The following is a 27,519-nucleotide window of genomic DNA, read 5'->3' on the forward strand; positions in this document are numbered from 1 at the left end:
GTTGGACTTAATAGATTTAAGAAGAGATTTTAAAAGATGCCACTGACTTGCCAACCACAGCTCCCCATAAACGCCTGTATGTTGTCTGCTGCACCGGGTCTGTTCTCTTCCAGCTGCTCCAGGCCCAGCTAAATGCTCTCTTATGCCTGCTGCCAGCCAAATCTCCTCCACTCTGCCAACATCCATGAGACTCAAACGGCACTTTAGCACAGAGCGCTCTCTCACTGGGCTCTCACCGCCTGCTTTCTGTCCTGCCCATTCATCTCTCCAGCCTCTGTGGGCACAAGACTTGTGGAGCTTCACTGATCAGTCGTGTGTTGTTTCAGTGTGATATTCCATCAATCCCTGATGTTCGTTTTTATTACACCGGGGAGGTCAGGGTCCAGGTGCAGACGTACAACTCGGGGCCGCTTCAGAAAGGCAAATCCGAGCCGACAGATATTTAATCTTTGTTTTTTAAAAAGTGTTGAAGTGGTGTCCAGCGCCGACCAGAATACACTCTCACAGCATGTATGGACACGACACGAGCCAAGAAGTTTCACACTTAGTCAATGGCGCTAATTACATTTTATCTCCTTGTGTGGTTTGTTTAGTCCCCATGTGACTCTAGTCAAAGGATGTGATTATATTCTTGGAACTTTATTGGCGCAGGAAGTCTGAACGTGTCGGCTCTTTTATTTAAAATGAGTTTCACATTTACAATCTCTTAAACACTCTCAATGATTTCCTCTGAAGACGGTGGGAGGGGTTAGGGTTAGAGAACGTAATGACACTTGTCTCTTGAGTTCTTGTGCTCTTTATTTAAACACTACTTTTAATCGTCGCTGATTCTTTTCTGTATGTGTATATGACACATTTGAATTGGTTTGAATGGCTGATAAATCTCATAAAAAGATGCATAACTCAGAACTCCAAGGTGAAAAACGCATCTGTGGGGGCAATTTATTTACGTCTTTATTATCACCATCCATCTTCCCTCCCCGTCTGTTTTGGCTCCGTCTCCAGTCTGAAGCGGGCAGACCACCAGCTCCTGTGGGACCATCGACTCCACTGTAGGAAGGACCACCCCAGCAGCCTCCCCAAGGTCCTGGCCAGTGCACCCAGCTGGGACTGGGCCAGCATGGCTCACATCCACTCCCTGCTGCACCACTGGCCCCTCCTGCCCCCCGTCACTGCGCTGGAGCTGCTCGACTCAAAGTACGCGCTGTGCCCAAGACCTGAACTTACTACTGAACCTGGTCTCTGCAGGTCCTTAAGAACATTGAAATGATACAAATAGAAGTTGTGGATGATTTAATTTAGTTTGAATAATGTGTTGTAAAATCATAATGCTCGTCCACTACCGTATAATATCGTTAGTGATTTATTTATTGAGTCTGCTTTTCTAAAGAACATTCAAACTTAATGTCACATTAATGTAACATTGGATTGCTTTCGCTCTTTAAGTCTTAAAGTTTCATTACATTTGAACTTGTGATTAATGTGTTGTAAAAGAAAATGTAAATATTAGTTTGAATTGTGGAAAATGTTTTCTTCTCTGTTTAACTTTGCAGATCTTTGTTTATTGTATGTGCTCTGCCTAAATGTGTGTGTGTGTGTGTGTGTGTGTGTGTGTGTGTGTGTGTGTAGGTTTGCAGATACAGAAGTGAGAAATGTGGCAGTTAGTTGGATTGAGAAGAGCAGTGATGATGAGCTGGCTGACTACCTGCCACAGCTCGTACAGGTACAGCTCAACAACACACTTTTAAAATACTCTTTCTCTCACATGTTCATTTATTACTCACGTTTTCTCTCATGTATTCACTTCCTTTCACTCACAATTATTCCCCCTCTCATTCTCTCTCCCCAGGCATTAAAGTTTGAGTGCCACCTAAAAAACGCCCTCGTCATGTTCCTGCTGTCCAGAGCCCAATGCAACATCAACATTGCCCACTACCTCTACTGGTGAGTTCTCCGCAGCGCTGAAGCAGCAACCAGCTGCCGGAGCTGATTTCAGACAAACTTCTAAAAGAAAAGTACATTTTGCAAAACAAAAATGAGACGTGACAAGAGATCGGTGCTGGAATAAATAAACAGGCTTCCAGAACATCTGAAAAACATTCATCAGAGAGAAAGTGGTAAATCAAGACGCGATGAGCACATGGTAATGTGTTTACGTTGCTGTCTTTAGCATCATTTATCAAACCTACCGCACCACAAGTTTGCCTAATTTCCTGTTATTCAGTGGCTTGTGTGAATGGGTCCTTTAAGTTACTTATGAGCCTGCGCTATTACCCTCTGAAGTGTGTGTGTGTGTGTGTGTGTGTGTGTCCTTGTGTAAATCTCATTGTGTTGATTGATGAATAAAGCATCTTATTAAAACTAAGCGATACCTTGTAATTAAGTGATGATGTCAGCGCTGAGGCTCCCTGTAGGTGATGTAGTAATAGAAGGTTACCTGTTGAGTTGGAAATCAGGAACGACAGGCTTAAGGGAAAGTGTCCAGGATGATGGTGTCCCTTTTAAAGTTGGCTTTTGTTATGTGTGTAACGGCTGCAGGCTGCTGAAGGACGCCGTGCAGGATCCTGCCTGGGGACGACGCTACGAGCGGGTGCTGGGTGCCCTGCTGTGTCTGTGTGGAGTGAAGCTGAGGGCGGAGCTGGAGAAGCAGACTCACCTGGTCACCCTGCTTGGAGCCGTGGCAGAGAGGGTCCGACAGGCTGGGGGGTCTACACGACAGGTTAGTGTGTGTGTGTGTGTGTGTGATTTGACTGTAATATTGTACATTACCATACGTTACATTTCTGTGTGTGTTTGTGTACTCAGGCGGCGCTGCAGGAGGGTCTTGAAAACGTTCAGAACTTCTTCCAGAGGAACAGCTGCCGGCTGCCCCTCAGACCCAGTCTGGTGGCCAAGGAGCTAAACATCAAGGTAACACACACACACACACACACACACACACACACACACACACACACACACACACACACACACACACACACACACACACACAGGCCATGAATATTGAGAAGTTGAGTTATGTTCATTAAAGAAAGTTGATTTGAAAAAGCTCAATAGAAGCTTTGAATGTAAAAATATAACAAACAAAAGAAAACATTCTGTACAGCACTACTCTCTGCATTATTCACCTATTCTTTATAGTTATATTCAGGTCAATACAACTTTCACCTTTCTCTTCTCATCGCACTGAATATACCTGATCCATAAAGAATTAGCGGAAGGGAATACATATCTGTAACATTTAATAATAATACAAAACCTCAACAGATCAGTTGGTTCAGGAAATATCTAGGTTCCTAATCTCTTGTGTACCTTCTTAAGTAAGAGGATGAAAAGTACTTGTTACTAAAGTAATTGTTGGAGATAAAGTAGCTTCTAATCTGTCCTCTAGTGATTCATCCTGGCTGTCATGTTGCATACCTCAGGCTTTATAGAGGGATCATAGTTGAATTGGTAATTAAATGTAGACTCTAGTTTGACATGCCTTTTTAATGGCTCTGAAAACATATCTCAAAATAAATCAAAGGAAACAATAAAGAAATGATTGAATGACGCTGTAAAACTGGATGATAGAAAGGACAGAACAGCATGAAGTACTGCAGAAGATAAAGATCCTCTCTGTTTGTGTGTGTAGGCCTGCTCCTTCTTCAACTCCAACGCAGTTCCCCTCAAGCTGGCTCTGGTCAACGCCGACCCACTGGGAGAAGAGATCAATGTTATGTTCAAGGTACTGAACCCACTCACGGTGTTTTCAACTGTAGCTGAAAGCTGAGAGCGCTCCACTAGTTTACACTGGGGAGTTGTACATAATGTACATACATCTAGGTACATAAAAACTGTTGCTTACAGGATTCTCCTCTGAACACTGCGCCCCCTGGTGGCTGAAGTGTGTGCAACCAATAATAATAATAAAAGTGCAGCGTGTTGCTGTAACTCGTCTTGTTTGTTTGTCAGGTTGGAGAAGACCTGAGGCAGGACATGTTGGCTCTGCAGATGATCCGCATCATGGACCGCATCTGGCTGCAGGAGGGGCTGGACCTCCGCATCGTCAACTTCAAATGCATCTCCACCGGCAAGGACAAAGGTAACAGTCAAACGCGTGCACGGGCGCCATTTGTCTCGTATCTGGATAAAAACTCAGATGAGATTCAAGACGGTTTGATTTACATTTGGCCAAATACAGAAACAGTCCACAAGCACCACAAACTCCAGAATCATCAAACGGTTAACTCAACAAAATGACCTTTAATACAGTCCTGACATCTAAAGCGACTCATTTCAAACTTCTCACAACTGATTATGATTCACCAGCGGACGTCTTTGTAACGGCGCTGTGCCTACTGGTCACGTTCTGATCGTCCACGGCAGTACAATAACAAAAGAAAGCGAAAGAGCTGACTGTTGTGTGCGTGCATTGTGTTAATAAAAGTGGTGATGTGTCATAAAGGCATGGTGGAGCTGGTGCCGTCCTCCGACACCCTGAGAAAGATCCAGGTGGAGTACGGCGTCACCGGATCCTTCAAAGACAAACCGTTGGCAGAGTGGCTCCGCAAGTACAACCCGGCTGAGGACGAATATGAGAAGGTAGAAACACATCAAACATGGGAAACTATTCTTTATTTGACAGAAAGTCTGGGTTTCACATGTATTAAGAATCTCAGTTACACATCTGAGCTGCTTCTGTAGGTCTTATGATGTACTGGAGGGGGGGGGGGGGGGCGCCGCCTATAAATGTGAAACCTTACTCCGCACTCACAACCTCTGACCCTGAAACTCTGCTGCACAAGGTTTGACCCTGAACTTCAGCAGGACGCAGGAATAACGCCGTCATTTGTTTGGTCCATAAAATGTCAGAAGATTATGAAAGTAGTGAAGATGATGTCCTCAAATGTCTTGTTTTGTCATCAACTCAATGATGTTCAGTTTACTTTCATAGAGGAGTAAAGAACCAGAAGATATTCACATTTAAGAAGCTGGATTCACACTGTGTTCTTCTTCTCTCTTCTTCCTCTTTGTAGGCCTCAGAGAACTTCATCTACTCGTGTGCAGGGTGCTGTGTGGCCACCTACGTACTGGGCATCTGTGATCGCCATAATGACAACATCATGCTGCGCTCCACCGGTCACATGTTCCACATCGACTTTGGGAAGTTCCTGGGCCACGCCCAGATGTTTGGCAGCTTCAAAAGGTCAGATATGCTCTTTAGCACGTGCTGGTCAGATAACGCTTTGCTGCGCTGTCAGGGTTTAAAGGTCTTTCCGTAAGGGTGCGTCAGGATGTTTACTGTTATCTTTTTGTTTTTATTACCAGGAAGGTTTCAGATAACGGGTGAGAAGTCATGTACCAGGGGGTGTCAGTGGGATCACGTTGTTAAAACATTGTCCCAGTTGTAGTGTTTCAATACCAGACCAGAAATATTTCAACACAACGATAATGACGTGACGAAGTTATCGACATCGTCAGCTGTGGGAACATTTTGTGTTTAAGCTGAACCAGAGATTTATACCTGCGCCAAAGGATGCACTTCATTATTGTGCTGTTATAGTATCATCACATCGATGGCTTCAAATGGTCTTAAAATGACAATAAAATCGTCTATTACAATAATTTCCTGGACATTATATCGTCCAACAAACGTAGATACCGTGAGAGGCCTGTCCTTTGTTGTATCATTAGTTTAAAGAAGCACACGACTCCTATTCCTCTTCAGATGAATGTGTATTTTCAAGCATGATGTGGTTGATAGCCAACACGCTGCACTTAGTCCCAGCTCGTGGCGCTGCCCTACAACTACTCGCTTCTATTTTTAGCCACTAATCACATCCACTGAAATATTTAGAGGCGTTGTAGTAACGTGCTTTAAGGGTGCGTTCACTCTCCTGATTCCCCAAAGACTTAAACTAAAGACCTTTTAATCCACAAACAGAATTTAAATCTTCTCTCCTCCTTTCCCATCAGGGACCGCGCTCCTTTCGTTCTGACCTCTGACATGGCGTACGTCATCAACGGAGGCGAGCGTCCCACCAGTCGCTTCCAGCTGTTTGTAGACTTGTGTTGCCAGGCGTACAACCTCATCCGCAAGCACTCTGGGCTCTTCCTCAACCTATTGTCACTGGTGAGACAGAACACACACACACACACACACACACACACACACACACACACACACACACACACACACACACATGGCATTATCTTGCTGTTACTCAGTGCTATGATTAATTTAATAAATATTCTTTAATACGGATGTACACTATTTTATATATTAAGTCCTAATTATGTAATTGCATGTAAATGAATGTAAATGTACAACGATGGGTAAATATGTGACACTACTTTAGAAAATAAACAACCCAGAAGATGTTTGAACACCCCCGGTGTGTCTGTGTTGCAGATGACGTCCTCGGGCCTCCCGGAGCTGACGGGCTCTCAGGATCTGAAGTATGTGTTCGATGCCCTGCAGCCGCACAACACAGATGCTGAGGCAACGATCTTCTTCACCCGGTAATTACATTAACTTCCATTCTCCCAGCGCCGATCCAAACTAAACAAATCGGCAGCTTGGGATACGTTTTAAATGTAATTTCCCCGACTCTTGGACAACCGCAACAGTGGAAACATCACAAAGAGAAATGTTGTTTGTTGTTTTGTGAAGTATTCCCATGTGCACAGCTGCCACTTGTTTTGAGAAGAGTGAGTTCAAGGATTCTTTTTGTTGCTACAAACTGAGAATCCAGCAGATGGCGATATAAGCACAGGAAGGAAAAGGAAGCTGCTCTCTCACGTTACAGCAACAAAGACTCCTGACACACGAGAAGACGTTTCAGATTAACCTTGTTTTTGTGAAAGCCAGTCGGGTTAGATTGAAGTTTGTTGACAACATTGTACCTTGTGTAACACTTTCAGATCAAAGAGAAAACATCTTATTGATTGTTTCCTCTCTACATCTCTCTCTCTCTATTTCTTTCTTTTCAACCCTCTCCCCCCCCTCCCCTCCAGGCTGATAGAGTCCAGTCTGGGCAGCGTGGCCACCAAGTTCAACTTTTTCATCCACAACCTCGCCCAGCTCCGGTTCTCTGGTTTGCCGGCCAACGACGAGCCCATCCTGTCTTTCTCCCCCAAGACGTACACTATGAAACAGGAGGGCCGCATCCTCCACGCCTCAATCTTCTCCTTCCAGAAGAGATACAACCCCGACAAGCACTATGTGAGTCTCACTGTTCCATCACTTCTCTGGATGTACATTTGGAAAGAGCGCTGACCTGATTGCGCGGCTGTCTCCTCTCTGTGCAGACGTATGTGGTGAGGATCCTGAGGGACGGTCAGAATGAGCCGCAGTTTGTCTTCCGCACTTTTGATGAGTTTCAGGAGCTCCACAACAAACTCACCATCCTCTTCTCTCTCTGGAAGCTGCCCAGGTAAGGCATCGCCTCCACTGTGACCCGGCATTGTATGGCACGAATCTACTCAACTCCACTCGCTTTGTTCTCCATTTGCAAAAGTTGTTGATACAACCTGGTGCTTTATTTGGTACCACCTCAGTCGAGGTTCGAGTGCAGACGTTCCTGCACTGAGGAGGTACCGTCTGCCTGGTGCCAAAAGGGAGTCGAGCCGAACCGTGCAGTGGAAATGAGCCGTCAATGTCTCACTGATTTCCTCAATAGGAAACCATGATGTACTTTCTTTATGGACACATCAGGGCTTAGCAGCGAGTGATTAGCACGTTATTTGGCGTGTTTTGGAGAGCCTGAAGCCCATTATCGCCCACTTAACTTTCCCTCTATGATCTTGTGAGGTTGTTATGCAGATGCTACCTCAGTGCTGTAGCTTAGAGGAGAGTTAAATCAGACTCTGTGGAATAGTAAATACTCCTCGTCTCTCTCCGTATCTCTAGTTTCCCTAACAAGATGGTGCTCGGTCGCACCCACATCAAAGAAGTGGCAGCCAAGAGGAAGCTGGAGCTCAACAACTACGTCCACAACCTGTTGAGGAGCTCCACAGAGGTCACCCAGGTACTCGTGTGCACACATCAGTAAACTCAGCGGGACAGTGTGAATACACTACCAGTCAATGAAGTAATCTCATGTTCTGTTTGTAGTGTGATCTGGTCTACACCTTCTATCATCCAATTGCACGGGATGACAAGACAGAAGGTTTAGATGCCACGCCCAAAGCACCAGGTGAACAAAACCCGCGCTTCTCATTCCCAGTCTTAAAGTGTTTGACACACTCGCTGTATGACAAATAAAGTGACTCAATGAATCATTTTAGTTATTTACTGGGTAACAAAGACTAAGTCTAAGATTTAAAATGTGTTCTTGTGGTAACAATTTCATGAATGTGATGCGACTGCGTGTCTGTTGCAGAGCCTCCTCTGAGTCCCACTTCTGGTCGGGTTGAAGGAGAAGTGAAGCTTTCAATCTCCTACAGGAACAGCAATCTCTTCATCATGGTCATGCACATCAGAGATCTGGTAAAGACGGCCATGACGGACAGTTTCGCCGTTTCCTTTTTATTCCGTTTTGTCTACCTGTTGTTGTTGTTGTTGTTACATTAATCCCTCTGCTCGCCTTCAGGTTTCTGAAGATGGAACAGATCCCAACCCATATGTGAAAACCTACCTGCTTCCAGATCCACACAAGACTTCCAAACGCAAGACAAAGATCTCAAGGAAAACCAGGAACCCAACTTTCAATGAGATGGTTAGGAAATACTAGAAATATTGCCTACAATTATATATGTGATGTAATATTACACTCATGAAGCGTACCTCTCCGGGAACGACTCCAGTGTCTCCAGACAAAGTAACAGGATAACCGTAAAACATTTGGGACGGTTGAAATTATTTTCCAGTATGAAACATTGTTCACTTTCCCTCCTCTTCCTCCACAGTTGGTGTACAGTGGCTACAGCAAGGAGACCCTGGGCCTGCGGGAGCTTCAACTGAGCGTGCTCAGTGCAGAGTCGCTGCGTGAGAACTACTTCCTGGGCGGCATCACGCTCAGACTCAAAGACTTTGACCTCAGCAAGGAGACGGTCAAGTGGTACAAACTGACGGCCGTCCCCTACTTCTAAACCCCCCACCTGCCTCGCCGGGAACGCCTCCTGTGTCCAGTGTTTCCAGACAAACGCTGCATTCACATCATGTGGGAACGGCGGCAGATGCACCGCAGTTTTCAGTTCATACATTCACCACTTCAGAACTTCAGGGTCTGGAGATGGACATAATCAAATGTAAAGTGTTAGCAGTGATATTTTCATTATACACCAACCAAATGAACTTGTTGTTAATATACATCGTGGCAGGATACAAAACATTCATCACTACATGTTAGAACGACCTGAGTCTACAGGACTCCATCATGGTGTCCTTCCAGCTGCTCACAAGGTGGAACACCACCAAGTCTTTGCTTATAATAACGTTGCTTCAGCGGCTATTCCCATGTGACATGAGTGCAGACTCCCTGAGAGCGGCGACCGAACACACCGATTCACAAACCCTCAGGGAGGGGGAGGGGGGGCGCTGCTCTCCTGTCTTCACTATTTTTTTTTCATTTTTAACTAATCAAGATTGTTTCTGTGACAAACAATCTCCACTTATTGTGTCTCTCTTTTTCCTAAACTATAACAAAGAGCTGTAATGTTTTGTACATTTTGATATTAGAGGACCAAAACGGCTTACTTCCAGAAGAGTATATATAGATTGACACGTTTATTTTTTAAGGAATAGAAAAGGGGGCTCATTTTTACATTTTCCTTGTTTATTTTCTTTCTAGACGAATAGGAGGCTTCAGGGTTTCCTGCTTTGCAGCAGACACTTCTGGCTAGAGTAGTCCAACACACCACATTACAGGAAATCAACAGTGACCTTAGTGCCAAAAGTAATGAGAAGGATGGCAAATCAAACCACTCTCCCAAGTAGGGAGCTGAACAGGGTGCCTTCGTTTGTGCTCACGATCCCCTTTTAATGCTCAACTTGGCCTTATTGCTATATATATTTTATTTACAATGTGATATGTCCTTATTAAAGAGAAATCTATATTCTTTAAAGCTATATCAGTAGTTCTGCCAGAGCAGGTCTGGTGCCGGACCGGCACCATAAAGGTTTTTTGTAACAGTGGGTTGCCACTAAACGCACACTACCAGGTCTTTCTCTCATGTTATTACTTGACTATTTTCACACAGCACACCTTAAAGGGGAATTTGTATCATAAGCTTTGGAACATGCTCTTGTCTGTGCTCTGGATGAAGAGATTATGGTTGCCCAATAACACTGATCATAAGTCAGTTCTGTGTTTCCTTCTGGTGGTTCAAAACCATAATTCAGACTTTTTAAAATGCAGTTTAGTTAAAACTGGAGTCTGGACGTGAGGCTGTTTGAGGCTGCAATACCACACTCACTCCCAGTGGTGTAATGACGCTGTGATGAGCAACATGTTAATATCTTAAAACTGCCATTGAAGTCCAGATCCAGACAGGTTTTATGATATTTAAGTTAAAAAAAACATTCTGAATTTTGAGGAAATGTCGAGCAAACTGAACACAGGTCAGCGCTGAAACCTCTTCACGAAAAGGGAACAAGATTCTGAGCATTAGCTGCTTTCCTCTCCACTCGCTAACTATAAATCTAAAGTTGTTGTTATTAATGTTTAATAAAGAATAAAATTTATCTGAAAAGGGTTTTTTAAAGATGAGATCTACAAGACAATTATGATCTAAGAGCGTCACTCACACTATGAATATTAGTGACTTGATCCACTCTTTTAGTGACTGTACAAAGAAAGCAAGCAGAGTTTGTATTAACATGGCCAGTTATTTATTCTTAATTGGTGACCTGTAACCCGAACGGATCAGTGTGTACTGTAATCCCTCTTTCCTAAAGCAAATTAAATGTTTTTGGAACAAATATGATGTGACTCTTTGTTTCTGTTAAATAAAATGTGTTGGGTGAAGTTGAACTTCATGCATTACAGACGCACAGCACCCACCATCTTGCATTGTGTTACTTTAATCAGTTTTTACCCAAAGAATCACAGAGTGAGTGAATAACACCTCCATTAATGCAGGTGTGAGTTTGGCTAGTTCAAGGCTACGTTGTTTGTATTTTATGGAGAATTGCTCTGCATTCAGCTGGCTGCTCCAAGAATTCAACTGTATGGCACTAAAGTCACGAGACAACTTCTGTCATGTCAGTTACATTTAGGTTATGTACTTACAAAGTTATGTTTCAAACATGGCTCCAGGACACCGGGACACACATCTAGATCCTAATAAGTCACTTTACATCAGTAACATTACTTTCAATTTACAGTTCTTTTTACATTTTTTCCCATGTTCACATATTGGGAGTAATTCGGTGTTCGGTGTCTTGCTCAAGGACATTTTGACATGTGGGCAGGTATCTAACCACCACCTGAGCTGCAGTCACCCTCACCCACGTTTTGTTTAATACAAAGTTTTATAAATAAATGTATCTGAAATCTTTAATGGGATCAAACGCAGCTGATAAAATACCTCAAATATATTTGTTCCTAGAGCTACAGACACCATCCCGCAGTCTACACGTGAACACCTCCTGGCCACAGGTTCATCACCTGTCAGGTAGTAATGTCTTTAAATTGAGATTGTGAGGGATATGTATAAATAGGTGCGGTATACTTGATAGGGGCTTTGAGAATAGATTTTGACACAGGACCCCTCCACAACACAGACTCCAGATCTTAAAACCCATAAAAAAAATTAAGTTAATATTGTACTTCACAATATCGTTTTTTTCAAATGATTATTAAATATAAATCAACTAATACATTATGTATTATTTACCATTGTTGTACTTTAAGTATATTTGAATGCTACTACTTAGTATTTATAGTTCGTAACAATGTCTGCGTTCAGAAGCGTCAATAAAGCTTTTTCTCTACGTGATTGCGTCACGTCCGGCGCAAGAGCAAAATACCATTTTCTGTCGCGTGTGCGGCCTCTCTTCCTCCACCGCCATCATGGGTCGCATGCACGCTCCCGGGTGAGCTCTCCTTTTATCGTTTAAAGTTGAAATATTGTGTCGACAGATCGATTTTTGTGGCACGATATAGGTTGTAATCGTGTTATGGATGTCTGAGGACCAAAGTGAGATGTTTAATCCAGTAAAGAAAGGAGAAAATAACTTAGATCTTCGCAACCTCCCATCGACATCCTTCTCCGGCTAACTGTTAGCTAGCTAGCCTTAGCTAATAGCACTGGCAGCTAACCACGATTTAGCTGATTTAGCCTTACGTTAAACCGTAAAATATTACACATTTACAGCACAAATGCAATGTTTTACACACTGTTAATGCAGAAATCAACCCCTTGTAACAAAAGCACGTTGAGTTGAAATGTACAATAGTTAGCACTGACACGAGTATGAAGCTAGCCTTAGCCCAGCCGTCAACCTTTATTAACTGCCCAGGTGTGCAGATAACTACATGACTTTTTTTCGCCATTGCTTTTAAACATGCCTGTAATGTTTGCTTTCACGTGTGACTAATGGCATGTCTTTCTTTCCCATAGAAAGGGCCTGTCCCAGTCAGCTCTGCCTTACAGGCGCAGTGTTCCCACTGTGAGTATAAAGAAATCATGTTTTGAGTATCAAAAGTGTTTCTGAACCGATCTGATCAGTTGCTAAATAATTTAAACACTTCTTGCAGTGGCTGAAACTCACATCTGATGATGTCAAAGAGCAGATCTTCAAGCTGGCCAAAAAGGGCCTGACCCCCTCTCAGATTGGTAAGTGTTTCTATGAGACCCTAGATCTAGAAATAACTAATATATTGTTGTATACTTTTGCAGAACAAGATCAAAATACGTACTGCTTGACTTGAGTGTATGATGTTACTTGGTATGCAAGCATACTCTGCAGTTAAAGGGTACACATGGTTGTATTAAATCAGATTTCAATGTACAGAACTAGCATATTTGCAAATCTTTGTCTTAACACAACGTGGCCCAAATTGGCAACATAATTAGTTTAATGATTTTTTTCATAAACAATCTTTTTGCCTAAAGCATGGCGTGCTTAAAAACTGCTTATTGCTATTAGCTTACATAAGCAAGGTCTAACCACTGTCAAATTGTCCAATCAATACTCAGTTTACATCTCACTACTGTTAACCACTTAAACAAATCAGCCATGTATCTGTTACATAGTTTGCTTGGATTAAGATATTTATGAGCTTGCTCTACTTGACTGTTAACTGTACAACACATGTCAGACTAAAGTACATAACTGCACAAATCATTGTCCTGCTCTTCTCTTTATTGAGAGTAGTGATATTTCTGTTGTGCTAGAAAAAGCTGGAGGTAAATTAACGGAGTGGCTACTTGTGCCACATCTGCCAGTCCCCTTCATACAATGAAATTATACATTTTGTAAGTGTTTAATACTATATTCAATCAAACTAAAGCGCAGATGAATGGTGTCTGGTCAGCAATCTGCTTGAGTGGAATGTTGAACACAAAATAACATTGCTACTAATCAAGAGTACAGAGAACATCGGGAATCTTTCTGACACTAACGAGACAAGTTGTCATTGATTTAAGATTGAGACTTTATTGTCACCATCTGAATGTAGTGAGTACAATTAAAGTGTTTCTCCTGGTGCCTAGTGCAAAACAATGAATCATGAATAATAATGAAACATTCAGTGGAAGTGAAGCATACATTCAGACTACACAGGATTAGATAGTCCTTGGTTTTAAGGTTTTTTATAAATACACAAATTGTTTCAAGTAAGCTGACAAACCCAGGAGTTGTTTCCTTTTTTGGGTTAGTTTAGACCAGGGGTCTGCAACCTGCGGCTCAGGAGCCACCTGCGGCTCTTTAACCCCTCTGCGGTGGCTCCCTGTAGCTTTGAAAAATAACAACTAAATATTACATTGGAGTTTGAGGTGATATTGTGACCCTATATGGGGAGGACTCAAATATACCTGCATAGTTCTGAGTTTAATTTATTTCAAGGTAGACATAAACATGCCAGTGTACTGTTTCCTTCTCTTTTAAAGAGTTTAGTGTTTTTCTTTTGTTAAAACAGGTGAAAATAGCAACAGTTTCTTTTATTGTCATTCTGTAATTTCACAAATGCAACAAATATACTATAACTATATATCAAACTTATAAGCTGCGTTATCAAATGTGTTTTGTGGCTCCAGACAAATCTTATTTGATGTAAGAAGGTGCAAAATGGCTCTTTTGATAGTAAAGGTTGCCGACCCCTGGTTAAGACAAAGGAAATGGATGATGCTCCAAGTTTTAGCTATTGCCTCCATTTGTTTCATTTCACTCCATTCCCCCCCCCCCCCCCCCCCCCCCCCGTTGAGAAATGCATAAAGCAAACCGTTTTAACAACATAGTGTCCAAGTTTAAAGCGTGTTTGTCATCTTGTCTAGGTGTGATTCTGAGGGATTCCCATGGTGTTGCCCAGGTACGTTTCGTCACTGGCAACAAGATCCTGAGGATTCTTAAGACCAAGGGTCTGGCCCCTGATCTGCCCGAGGATCTCTACCACCTTATCAAGAAGGCTGTGGCCGTCAGGAAGCATCTGGAGAGAAACAGAAAGGTAGGACAAGACCTAGGTAAAATAATAGGACCATTAATGGTCTTAAACATGGAGACACAACAGTTTTTTACAGCGCCATCTGGTGTAGTTTGCTGATGTTACTAAGTCTTGGTAAATCAGCTTTTTATGAGTGTAGCACAGTCCGAGTGCTTTGGAGGTATGCATGCATGCATGCATGCATGCATACATACATACATGCATACATACATACATACATACATACATACATGCATGCATACATGCATGCATACATACATACATACATACATACATACATACATACATACATACATACATACATACATACATACATACATACGCAGGGGTTTATGTGGATGCACACACTCAGTAATAAAGTTGGTCACGCTTCATATATCATTTTGTTACTTCACTTGCAGGACAGGGATGCCAAGTTCCGCCTGATTCTCGTTGAAAGCAGGATTCACAGGCTGGCCCGTTACTACAAGACCAAGAGAGTACTGGCCCCCAACTGGAAGTAGTACGTATTGGTTCTGCTCTGGGAAGCTTTCCTTGTCAATTCCATCTTTTGTTATGAAAAATGGTCATAGACTTGCTAGTAACTACACCACATGGGGTATTTTTAAAGGAAAAATGCACAAATCATTGTCCTGCTCTTCTCTTTATTGAGAGTAGTGATATTTCTGTTGTGCTAGAAAAAGCTGGAGGTAAATTAACGGAGTGGCTACTTGTGCCACATCTGCCAGTCCCCTTCATACAATGACATTATACATTTTGTTAGTGTATAATACTATATTCAATTATATATTGGACTAACTGCAATTCTGGGTCATTACAACCAAGTTTATGGATTATTATTGATTTTATAACAGCAAAAAATGAAGTGTTTTCCTCACAATGTAGACTTCATGCAGTGTTTACACCAGTAGATACATTTTATACATACTGTTGTGGTAATTCTGAGAGGTGCTCCATCTAATGGCATGTTTTCTTTCTGTTTACAGCGAGTCCTCTACAGCTTCTGCTCTGGTGGCATAAACGCTTCACATTTTGGATTAATAAAAAGAGTTAAATTGGAATTGTTCTGTTGTCTTTTGTTAATTACAAAGTGTTTTACAGATTCTGTGTTTGAGATGAATTTTGGAATCTGTGTCTTATTATATTGTGTAGTTTAGATAAACTTAAGTTTTAGCTTAATTATATACCAGTATCCTCATGATTGTTTGCACTTCTTGCAAGTCGTCAGCTAAATGAACTGTGATATAGATAGATAGATAGATAGATATATATATATATATATCTATCTATCTATCTATCTATCTATCTATCTATCTATCTATCTATCTATCTATCTATCTATCTATCTATATCTCTATCTATCTATCTATCTATCTATCTATATCTCTATATCTCTATATCTCTATATCTCTCTCTCTCAAATAGTTTCTGTTTGGGAAAGTAAACTGAAGACCTAATTGTAAGAATCAGAAATCCTTTAGTCCCTCAACAGGGAACTTTACCGTGACAATAACATTTAAACTGCACCCACTATGGGAAGTTTTTTAATACATTTGACAAACGGCCTTCAATTTATTGTCAACCTATTTTCGCTTTCAGACCGGTAGTGTCATTTAAATCTGAGAGTATAAAAAGGGTTTTTCTGATGGCGGAAGAATTTACGTGCAGTTTCCGTGCGTCACACGTAACGTAACGCCGGTGTGGGGGATTATTACGTGAGGGGCGGTTGGTAAGGTAAGTGACAGCTGGTCTATCCAATCACAACTTCGCTTGACGTCACCCTTGTTCAGATAAAAGGAATGGCGTCGCAATCTCGAGACATTCACCTCTACTACAACAACGAAGACAACATACAACATGGAGAAAATACATGAGACTATTTGACGAAGGAAATCAAAAAATGGCACATACTTGCCGGAAAATGAAGCGACAGTACATCGACGCATATCGGTCACTAACGAATACGCGAAATCTGTTGGTTTTCGACGAGGAATACCAGAATACGTGAGGATTTTTGTCAATATAAAACCGTCATAATCCAAGAAGTAAAATGGCTACGGCTGTTGGTTCCGAGAAGGGTTCTGAACGGACTGCGATGGAGAGGTTCGGTAGCGGAGGGATGGCGCTTCTGCCTTGGACTAAACAGATGCTCACCGTGCTGTGGGAGCAGCTTCGACTGCTGGTTCAGGTCATATACTACACCTTCATGTCAGGTAAAGAAAAAAGTAGAGCCAGAAACGTTCATTTTTATTTAATTTACTCTGTTTGTTCGCATTACGACCGTTGGAGGTTGAACCGTTAACCGTTGGGACTGCTTTACTCCAACGTCCATTTTAAAGTCCAGCGACCGTTGAGTCGACACTCATTAGTATCGTTAACGATTTAACTTTTATCAATACAAAATTCCCAATACAACTTTATAATAACTCTTAAAATGCTTTAATATTATAAGGTCCAATTGAGTATTTGTTGTGCCTATCTATTTCCAGCGACGTGAGCTAGTTTGTGTCGTGTTTACGTCCTAATCCTAACTTCTGGACGTTGATGAGGCCTACACTATAATCCATTGTTTCTAAATTCATTCCTCGTTTTTTCCACATGCTTGCCTTGTTGTTCAAACAATATTGTGTAATATTATCGTTGTAAAGCACTTTGTAACGCTGGTTTTTGATCAATGCTTTACGTAAATATATACGTAAACTAATATAATCCAGCTAGTTGTATTTTACGATACTACCCATGCTTTCACAATACTTTTGTATATACATCAAAGTTAACTCGTGATTACAATTATATGTTGGTCGTTGTATTAGTATGGTATTTAATCAAAGGACAGGAAAAAGTCAAAAGCAGTAAACAAAAGCATTTTTTAGATTTTTAATAGGGAGTGGTTGTTATGGACCGAAAGGACATCATAATCTAACAGAATGTAACTTTATATAATCCCTTTTTCAATGTCAATCCACACTAACATTTTTCTCTTGATTTTCCAGTTTTCCAGATGTTCAGGTTTGAGCTTCACGTGAGAATCACAGACGAGACAGGTCAACACATCCAGCACATGACCACGGCAGCAAACCCAACCGAGTCCTTCCTGTTCTCCTCGTTGTTTGACGGAGACAACGGAGTGATGGTTGGAGGTTCAAATCCCCTTTCTAACTTCTGTGCTGACGTGGGCGACTCCTTCGCTGGGAAATCCACCGCCGAGGCCCTGCTGTCCACTCTGCGTGCCGACGACCTGTGCTGCGGACTGGTGGATGATTTTGTGTCCGGCAAAGAAGACGCCATCTTTCTGGGACACCAATCCAGCTGGAAAATGGGCTTCCCTGGCGACTGGAACATCTTTGTATCAAGCAGCGACAGCTCTAGTTCAAACGACGCCTGCCATAAAAGTAGTGACAAAGTCTTCCAACAGGACGCTTCAGAAGAGGAGAGGAGTTTTCACTGGAGTAGCGAAGAAGACCAGAACGTAGTCGAATTTGAAAGTGAGGAAAGTAAGGCGCTTTGGGAGTCTCTGTCAAAATCTAGTGATCCTTACAACCCCTTCTTTTTCTCTGCGTGCATTTCAACAAACACAAATATGGGGAGAAGTAAAGGCAAAGCGACGGACAGCGATACTGACCTCATGTCAGTTAGCAAGTCCAGCGAGGAGATGTTGGGGCCTCAAGGCCTCAACATCTGGGTCAGCCGTTCTGACAGCGAGAGCAGTTGGAGCAGCTGGGCCAGTTCTGAAGGTTCGGGCCCCGACATTGACGAGGAGAGCGAGAGGCTCCTGGAGTTCTTCAGCAGTCCCGCCGACCCCTACAATCCCATGTGCTTCACTGCGTCCAAATTCAGCAGCACATCATCTCAAACCAAGACCGTCTCTAAACAACAGACCTCACTTCCTGCACCCCCTTTCAAGTCGGACACGGAGGAGAAGGAAAGCAGCTTTCCTCCTTCATCCGAGGATGATGAAGAGCAGCTGTGGAAATCTCTTTCCCAAAAGGATGACCCGTACCATCCTCTGAACTTTCATGCCTGCCTCCAGAGCTCCCCAACAACAACACAGAAGTTTGGAGAAGATTCAGATCCCGTTGATGTTCACCACTCAAAAGATCCATCCACGAAGGCAAAGAAATGTAAACAAGAAGCAAAAACACTCCAAAAACCCAGACCCACCAAACCCTCCCTGCCAGAGAGACAGTTTAAGCATCACTCCCACCCAGACACAACCCTGGTGCCCTGGACGAGACCTGTACAAACACCTTCGATGTTACCAGAGGAGAAGAAGGAAAGCACGGCCAGCACCACCCAGAAAAAGGTCATTATCAAATAACAATTTATAGTTAAACTTCCACATAAGCATTAAAAAGAAACCCCTGTGGGGTTTGAAGTAAATATACTCTGTCAATACTACAGAGCACTGAAATGGGCTTTGTTACATCATGACAACATGTTAAATAAACTTAACCATTCCACTTTATTCCGCTGTAGACTGAACAGCTCAAATTGGAAGAAATATAGTTTGTCAAAACTGGAATACATAAAAAAATACCGTTATTGCCTTTTCTCCCCCAGTTTGATTGGCTCAAGTAGCAGTGTCCTGCTGACTTGTGCAACCTCTTGTGGTAAGACAAGGGTTAAGTCCTCAGTTTGCACACTGTTCAGCACATTGTGTTCAACTGAGCTGTTGTTTGTTGTCGGTTAGCAACGCCGCGGGTAGTCATGACTAAGTCAGTCATGTGACTCCAGCGAGTCAGCAGAGAGTTCAACTTCCTTATTGGACTAAATGCAAAGTTGCAGCAGCATTGCAAAGTTATTATTAATACTTTGTCAATAAGCACACGGTTCTCAGAAACAGAGCCTGAGGCACTAAAAACAAGTCGGTCCTATTAATTACACTTCTGTCTAAAACAGCGTTCAGTGCTGGGACGGTGCAGGTTGTTATTGTGTCTGTCGTTTGTTGGGTATAAAACTCAGCTCTGAGTTGTTACGCCATCTTTTCTCTGAAGTTTAGATAACCCTGTACTTCCATGAGTAGCAGGTTATAATCCACCGTTTGACATAATGTACTGACTTTTGGTCTTTTCTTCTGGATTTCAGGTGCGATTTTCTCCTCTGGTCCAAGTCCATGTCATGAGAACCTGGCCGTTTGCTCGCCAGGCGTCTCGTAAAGGACACTGGGAAGAAATGGTGCGAGACCGGGACCGCTTCCGGAGGCGGGTCCAGGAAACGGAACAGGCCATCGCATACTGCTTCACCCAGCAGCACAGAGAGGGGGTCCGGGCGTATCGGGACGGTGCCTTGAAATAAATAAGTCCTGAACACTGAATGTTTTATTTGCTTTTCGGATGAGAACTTGTGATTGGTTGCAATGCAACAGTGATTTTGATTTAGAAATTTGATGTTAGGCCAACTTAAATGTTCGGTGTCAAGTTGAACAACCTTGTACCTCATAAGGTTTTATACATTTGGTGGCTGTTGCACTGACTGACACTTTCTCATATTAAGCTCAGCATTGACGTGTGGAATGTTGTTTTTGTATGCCTTATATACTGACCTAGTAATGTAACTTATTTATGCCCTATGGAGCTTGTTATTTATTTTTTACAGTTGGTTTTAACTGTGTTTTTATATGTGTGAACAAACTGCAGTGGTGAATCTAGACGTTAAAAGTAGACGATGGTATCGTACGAGTGTTGCGGTACAAAGTGTTTTGTTTAAGCATGATGTATAGATATCAAGTTCTGGTGCGATTCTTGTCTTATTGTTGCGTTATCTTTTAGCGCTTTGTGTTTCCTTGTTTGATGGCGCATCATAGCCTTTTAGTGTGTGTGGAGATGGAATTGTTTATTATTATATTCACAGGAAAGATTCAAACACTTTGTCCTATGTGACGCACTCAGATTGTCATGGTAACATCATGTAGTCAGAAATGTGTCAAAGAAAGTCTGTGGCAAAATAAATACAATTTGTTACCCTATCATTGTTCTCGGTTTTGTACTTGCGTCTCACAATGTGGTGAAAGGTTTGACAAAGACTTATTTAATCTATTTAACTAGAAGCCAACTAAAAAATGTTAACTTGGATTACTTCTGCCATTTCCTGCCTTAAAGAATTATGTAACGAACACACACACACACACACACACACGGTAAAATTCCTCGGTGCAATAGTGCACGTATCAGCTGTGAGGACACATCCTTACAAAAACAGCTGCTAGGGGAAGATAAAATCACTTGAAATGTTTAAAAAAACAATATCTTCAAATGTTAAGAGCAAGTTCTACGTGTCCTGTTTAATACTTTTAAAAGTACTGCACACGGCAGTCACGTCTGCAACCAAAGACATGTGATGAGTAATCTCTTTGATAAGTAACATTACAAGCTCCTTCAGCCTCACTGGGGTCAAACAAACCAGTTTAACCTCTCACCCAGTTTGGACACGCCCAGTGGCTCAGTCTGGGTGTGAGGTGTGAGATAACACTTGTGTGTGATAACACCCGTGTGAGACATCCACCTATAGTGAGACTAAGGTTACTGCACCACCCGCTGGGCTTTATACACACACACAAACAGGATGCCTCCTGACGAGTTTTGTTATTCAGAGTCAGAGTGGGTTTGATCTTGTGTTTTACTGTGTGTTGTGTATTTGTTGTTGAGTTTTGTGTATTTTAAAGGCCCATCTAGGGACATTACTAATTAGCCTGGACTATAAATGCTGAGGGGCGAAGCATTGGTTTATGTTACCTCCCTGTCGCCACACAAATCAACATTAAATTAAGAAATAGGACCCGCAATACTGAAATAGAGGCGTTGATGCTGTTAAACCAACAGTTATATGTAACCTAGAGCGTGCTGGGTTTCACAGTATGTTTGTGTCTCAAATATTTAAGCTCCAGTTAAATGTCTGTAGGATGTAGAAATGATTCAAATCACACATGGGTTTTTCCATCTACTGATCCCTGACTCATTTCTGTAGGGCTCCTTCATCGCTTCATTCTCATGTACCCTCTCCCTCTCTCCTACACACACACACACACACACACACACAGGAGCTTATAATTTCCCAGAGGGCAGTGAGTCTCCGTGCAGACTAACTGCTGTAAGGCTGTCGTAAGACAAGGGTTAAAAACACCGAGTATGATGAAATGACTTTCCAGAGGGATGAAATCAATTAGACGTTCTCCGACACCTCACACACACACGCACGCACACACACAGAGCATGGTGCAAAGGTGAGCAATTGCTGACACTGTTGCTGTGTCGACTCAGCGGTGGGTCTTTTGCTGATGTTGTTGTCCCCCCCCCCCTTTTGCTCCCACATGTTGTGCATGTAATTGAGCTCCTGCTGCTTTTGCACTCAGACAAACGAAGGTTCTTTGGTAAAGGTTAGATTATTGTTATTTTCAAATATGTGACTAGAGTAATGTTTGGTTATGTTTTAATATAAATGACGTGAAGCGTTTCAGACATTTCACAGCATCCTGGAGGCTCTGCGTGGAATCACTGGAACATCTCTGCTACGAAGGAACTGCTTTCACTAAATTAAAAGTCTGAATCCTCTTTAATTAAACTGGGAATAGCCTCAGCATACAAAGGCATTTAAGCAAACATTCAACCAACTAATCAAACCGAAGTCCAGTCCAGAATACAAAGTACAGACAGATTAAAGGAAATATCACGTATAAATATATATCTATTGTTAACAAGATACATGGAAGGAGAACTAAGAGTCTTAGGATTCCAGGTTTATAAGCTTATACGTGGACATTGAGTTTCTTTGTGTTAAACCCTCTTATTTGTAAGAACCTGAAGAAGTTCTTTCACTACTGATGTATTCACAGCTTCTTGTTGCGTCTTTAGTGATTTGAAGCCATCCAAACACGGACTTCCCCACGTACGAGCCTGAGGAGTGTACGTTTCCTCGATACTGTGTTCTGTGTATACTGTGTTCTGTGTATACTGTGTTCTGTGTGTACTGTGTTCTGTGTATACTGTGTTCTGTGTGTACTGTGTTCTGTGTATACTGTGTTCTGTGTATACTGTGTTCTGTGTGTACTGTGTTCTGTGTTCTGTGTATACTGTGTTCTGTGTAGTACTGTGTTCTGTGTGTACTGTGTTCTGTGTATACTGTGTTCGGTGTGTACTGTGTTCTGTGTGTACTGTGTTCTGTGTGTATCTGTGTTCTGTGTATACTGTGTTCTGTGTATACTGTGTTCTGTGTATACTGTGTTCTGTGTATACTGTGTTTCTGTGTATACTGTGTTCTGTGTATACTGTGTTCTGTGTGTACTGTGTTCTGTGTATACTGTGTTCTGTGTATACTGTGTTCTGTGTATACTGTGTTCTGTGTGTACTGTGTTCTGTGTATACTGTGTTCTGTGTGTACTGTGTTCTGTGTATACTGTGTTCTGTGTGTACTGTGTTCTGTGTATACTGTGTTCTGTGTGTACTGTGTTCTGTGTGTACTGTGTTCTGTGTATACTGTGTTCTGTGTGTACTGTGTTCTGTGTATACTGTGTTCTGTGTGTACTGTGTTCTGTGTATACTGTGTTCTGTGTATACTGTGTTCTGTGTATACTGTGTTCTGTGTTCTGTGTATACTGTGTTCTGTGTGTACTGTGTTCTGTGTATACTGTGTTCTGTGTATACTGTGTTCTGTGTGTACTGTGTTCTGTGTATACTGTGTATACTGGTTCTTTGGTGTACTGTGTGTTCTGTGTATACTGTGTTCTGTGTTCTGTGTATACTGTGTTCTGTGTGTACTGTGTTCTGTGTATACTGTGTTCTGTGTATACTGTGTTCTGTGTGTACTGTGTTCTGTGTATACTGTGTATACTGTGTTTGGTTTACTGTGTATCCTGTGGTATACTGGGTGTTCTGTGTACTGTTCTGTGTATACTGTGTAGTACTGTGATTCTGTGTAGTACTGTGGTTCTGTGTGTACTGTGTTCTGGTGGTAATACTGTGTTGTAGTACTGTGTTTCTGTTGTTAATTACTGGTGTTACCTGTGTAGTACTGTGTTCTGTGTAGTACTGTGTTCTGTGTAGTACTGTGTTTCATGTGTGTACTGTGTATACTGCGTGTACTGTGTAGGTACGTGTTCTGTGTACGTGTTCTGTTGTATAACTGTGTTCTGTGGTAGACTGTGTTCTGTGTGTACTGTGTATACTGTGTTCTGTGTGTACTGTGTATACTGTGTTCTGTGTATACTGTGTTCTGTGTGTACTGTGTTCTGTGTATACTGTGTTCTGTGTGTACTGTGTATACTGTGTTCTGTGTATACTGTGTTCTGTGTGTACTGTGTATACTGTGTTCTGTGTATACTGTGTTCTGTGTGTACTGTGTTCTGTGTATACTGTGTTCTGTGTATACTGTGTTCTGTGTATACTGTGTTCTGTGTACTGTGTTCTGTGTATACTGTGTATACTGTTGTGTACTGTGTTCTGTGTATACTGTGTTCTGTGTGTACTGTGTTCTGTGTATACTGTGTTCTGTGTGTACTGTGTTCTGTGTGTACTGTGTGATACCTTTGTTCCTGCAGCTTCTTCAAGCTGAGCTGATGACATTAGCTGAGACGTGAAAAACAAACTCGTGGAATCTGTTTTTCTTTGGCGTGTGAAGACGAGATGATGGATTTGTCTGCCATTCTTATTCAGCTTTTATCCAGGGTTGGCTGAAGGGCACTACAACACACACACACACACACACACACACACACACACACACACACACACACACACACACACACACACACACACACACGTCCATCAGGAGCGACTGAGCATCTGATTCTCAGTTACAGGATGAATGCGTCTTTCTCCTTCCCTTCCCTCCTCCTTCTTGAACCCGCTCCTCTCTTTGTATCTTTGTCTCCATCTTTCTCCTCCTCATCCTCTCTCCCAGTATCATTAGCTCTGTGGCCTAGGCGACCTCGTCTCCAGGCAACCGGCAGGAGTGGCGAGGCGTTGAAAGTATTGCAGGTGATTGCAGCAGCGGCGGCAGAATCAGCAGCAGCAGCAGCAGAGGCAGTGGGTTTCAGTTGCACACACACACACACACACACACACACACACACACACGTGGTTGCCCCTCTCACTCGCCTGCCAGAGAGGGGTATCTCCAGGGTCACAATTAGCTGATGATGCAATCCACCAGCAGCTATTGTGTCTGACACCAACTCACAGACAGACCGCATGCAATGCTTTATTGTACGGTACACTTCACGTACAGAACACCAGGAAGAACCCGCTGAGACTTCTTCACGGTCCACAGCTCATCTCTCTTTTAGATTGTGTCGTTCTTTGTTCATACATTTATATTCTGAACGTTTCTTTATGAATTACATTCAATTCTATCCAATGCATTAAACATTTAGGGATCCACATGGGATTAATGCTTTCACTTAGATTCAGCTGCTGCTCAGTGATTAACAGAGTGGACTTTAAGGTCCCTCGTGGGGCCTTCGAGGAGCTCCACGGGCCCTCAGCAAAATAGGGAATGACTCACTTATGACTCACTCACTCACTTTAAGAGAATGAATGAAAACATCAATTTAAAGAATAACACCAATGATGTCCCCCCCGGTGCAACTGATACCACTCATTATGACGTAGACGGTATGAATAGTGTGTGACATAAACACACCTATCCCAACATTATGCTCGTGAGGATTAGCGTGCCTGACTGACCAACACCCAGACGGGCTCAACACAGTGCAGAGGCTGCTCGCTGTATTTTTGTCACTGCATGAATTTGAATAGGCGTCATGCTTCATTTGAGCCACAGAGGGACATTACCTCTCTCCTCTGGTACGTGACACACACACACACACACACACACACACACACACACACACACACACACACACACACACACACACACACTGTGGTTACTCAGCAGTGACGGAAAGAAAAAGGTCATGAAGAGCAATAATCAAAGTACAAGTTATTGTATTAGAGGCAGACTTATTGTATATATATATATATATATATATATATATATATATATATATATATAAGTAATCGGTGTCACTGTCTAAAAATTACTTCCTTAACATGTCTTAAGCATCGGTGCAAGACAGTAATCAGATATATTTACTTAAGTAAAAGTCCTGCATTCAACATCTAACTTAAGTGCGATGAACTCCACAGTGTTACGGATGATTCAGACATATGTAAATAGATTTACTGGACCCAGTTAGTCACGGCATCAAAAGAAGCATTTTCTGTAAGTGCATGTGAAGTCTTCCTTCCACACCCAGAGGACCATATTTGGACATAATATCTCATACATTTATTTCAGACAAGTAAAAAAAAACCTGTCTAGACGCTGAATAACTGTGTAGCTGTGCTGCCCTCATGTGGCAAAACTGACGACTTCACGGATTTCATTTCTTCATTTCTTCATTTCACACCTTCAACTCAGAACTTTAAAAAAACAACTGGATTTATTGCCTAATATTGTAAAGGACATACAAACCTCTACACATATACACACACACACACACACACACACACACACACACACACACACACACACACACACACACACACACACACACACATGCACAGACAAGGTGCAACAAGAGCAACGTAAAATATAATAAATAAATAAATAAACAAATAAATAAATACATTTTTAAAATCAATTAAAAATCAGGAGTGGGGGGGGTGGATATTTAAATCCAATCCAAAAAGACAATAATACATGTCCATAAACAAAACAAAATGCGACACCATTTTTAAGTCCCAGTGTCCTTTGGTGAGCTCACCCATGTTAATATCCTAAATTCAGAACTTTTAAAGTGCCACCATTACTCTCCTGAAAACACGGGAAACATTTAATAAATAAGGTCCAAAACAGGAAATCCATCTTAGTTCTGCAGATTGACACAATAATTACACAGTAATCCAACCCACTAAGCTGCTTTTGGGGGATTCGTGGCTCTGATCCGGCTGATGGAGCAGCTTCTGATCCGGCTGATGGAGCAGCTTCTGACCGCCCGGCAGCAGTCGTCGTCTTACGGAGGAACTGAGCTCATGATCTGGGAAAGGACAACAAATCATTGAACCTTATGTTGTTTAAAAAAAACAACTAAATCCTTGTTTCTTTTCAGGAACTATGAGCAGGCATTCAGGAATGTATCTAGTGGGCCAAGCTTGTTCATGCTTCATCAGACACATGATGAAGAGGTTTGTGTGACATCACTGCTGTGTTCCCATTGGTCCGTCAGTCAGTGTGAATAAACAGAGTTCCTCTAAATCAAAATCAAATCAAATGTATTTATATCACAAATATCACAAATTATACATTTGTCTCAGTGTTTACAGACTGTACAGGATACACACCCTCTGTCCTTAGACCCTCTGTCCTTAGACCCTCTGTCCTTAGACCCTCTTCTGTCTTCAGACCCTCTGTCCTTAGACCCTCTGTCCTCAGACCCTCTGTCCTTAGACCCTCTGTCCTTAGACCCTCTGTCCTTAGACTCTCTGTCCTTACACCCTCTGTCCTTACACCCTCTGTCCTTAGACCCTCTGTCCTTAGACCCTCTGTCCTTAGACTCTCTGTCCTTAGACCCTCTGTCTTCAGACCCTCTGTCCTTAGACCCTCTGTCCTCAGACCCTCTGTCCTTAGACCCTCTGTCCTTAGACCCTCTGTCCTTAGACTCTCTGTCCTTAGACCCTCTGTCCTTAGACCCTCTGTCCTTAGACTCTCTGTCCTTAGACCCTCTGTCTTCAGACCCTCTGTCCTCAGACCCTCTGTCCTTAGACCCTCTGTCCTTAGACCCTCTGTCCTTAGACCCTCGCATCGCACAAGGAAACACTTCCTAAAAGAAACCCCATAATTAAAGGGGGAAAATGTTAGAAACCTCAGGGAGAGACTGAGGAGGGATCCCTCTTCCAGGACGGACAGACGTGCAGTAGATGTCGTGTGTACTGGA

General features: G+C 42.3%; 3 protein-coding genes and 2 non-coding genes across 5 annotated transcripts in view; all 5 read left to right on the forward strand.

Moving 5' to 3' along the window:
* Nucleotides 1-10,906, forward strand: part of pik3c2a (phosphatidylinositol-4-phosphate 3-kinase, catalytic subunit type 2 alpha) — a 36,593-nt gene extending 25,687 nt beyond the window's left edge. The window contains 18 exon segments of the mRNA XM_029433767.1: nt 1,006-1,197; nt 1,630-1,723; nt 1,850-1,944; nt 2,539-2,719; nt 2,806-2,910; nt 3,635-3,727; nt 3,955-4,084; nt 4,448-4,584; nt 5,019-5,188; nt 5,959-6,115; nt 6,395-6,504; nt 7,000-7,207; nt 7,294-7,418; nt 7,895-8,012; nt 8,099-8,180; nt 8,367-8,473; nt 8,577-8,702; nt 8,893-10,906. Coding sequence (XP_029289627.1) covers nt 1,006-1,197; nt 1,630-1,723; nt 1,850-1,944; nt 2,539-2,719; nt 2,806-2,910; nt 3,635-3,727; nt 3,955-4,084; nt 4,448-4,584; nt 5,019-5,188; nt 5,959-6,115; nt 6,395-6,504; nt 7,000-7,207; nt 7,294-7,418; nt 7,895-8,012; nt 8,099-8,180; nt 8,367-8,473; nt 8,577-8,702; nt 8,893-9,075 — 2,413 coding nt within the window. The 3' untranslated portion in view covers nt 9,076-10,906.
* Nucleotides 10,907-11,910: 1,004 nt separating this feature from the next.
* On the forward strand, nt 11,911-15,652 carry rps13 (ribosomal protein S13). Its single transcript, XM_029434791.1, has 6 exons — nt 11,911-12,022; nt 12,550-12,598; nt 12,687-12,765; nt 14,425-14,594; nt 14,993-15,093; nt 15,578-15,652. The coding sequence occupies exons 1-6, from the start codon at nt 12,000-12,002 to the stop codon at nt 15,609-15,611; spliced, it is 456 nt and encodes a 151-aa protein (XP_029290651.1). The 5' UTR covers nt 11,911-11,999; the 3' UTR covers nt 15,612-15,652.
* Nucleotides 13,265-13,393, forward strand: LOC115010347 (small nucleolar RNA SNORA19). Its single transcript, XR_003832461.1, has one exon. It is a non-coding gene; the product is annotated as a small nucleolar RNA SNORA19 (small nucleolar RNA).
* LOC115010346 (small nucleolar RNA SNORA19) lies at nt 15,207-15,335 on the forward strand. Its single transcript, XR_003832460.1, has one exon. It is a non-coding gene; the product is annotated as a small nucleolar RNA SNORA19 (small nucleolar RNA).
* Nucleotides 15,653-16,399: 747 nt separating the features above from the next.
* Nucleotides 16,400-20,556, forward strand: LOC115010133 (protein phosphatase 1, regulatory subunit 15B). Its single transcript, XM_029434565.1, has 3 exons — nt 16,400-16,804; nt 17,585-18,894; nt 19,677-20,556. The coding sequence occupies exons 1-3, from the start codon at nt 16,642-16,644 to the stop codon at nt 19,884-19,886; spliced, it is 1,683 nt and encodes a 560-aa protein (XP_029290425.1). The 5' UTR covers nt 16,400-16,641; the 3' UTR covers nt 19,887-20,556.
* Nucleotides 20,557-27,519: the final 6,963 nt, after the last annotated feature.

Source organism: Cottoperca gobio, chromosome 6 (genome assembly GCF_900634415.1).
Source record: "Cottoperca gobio chromosome 6, fCotGob3.1, whole genome shotgun sequence".
Classification (NCBI taxonomy): domain Eukaryota; kingdom Metazoa; phylum Chordata; class Actinopteri; order Perciformes; family Bovichtidae; genus Cottoperca; species Cottoperca gobio.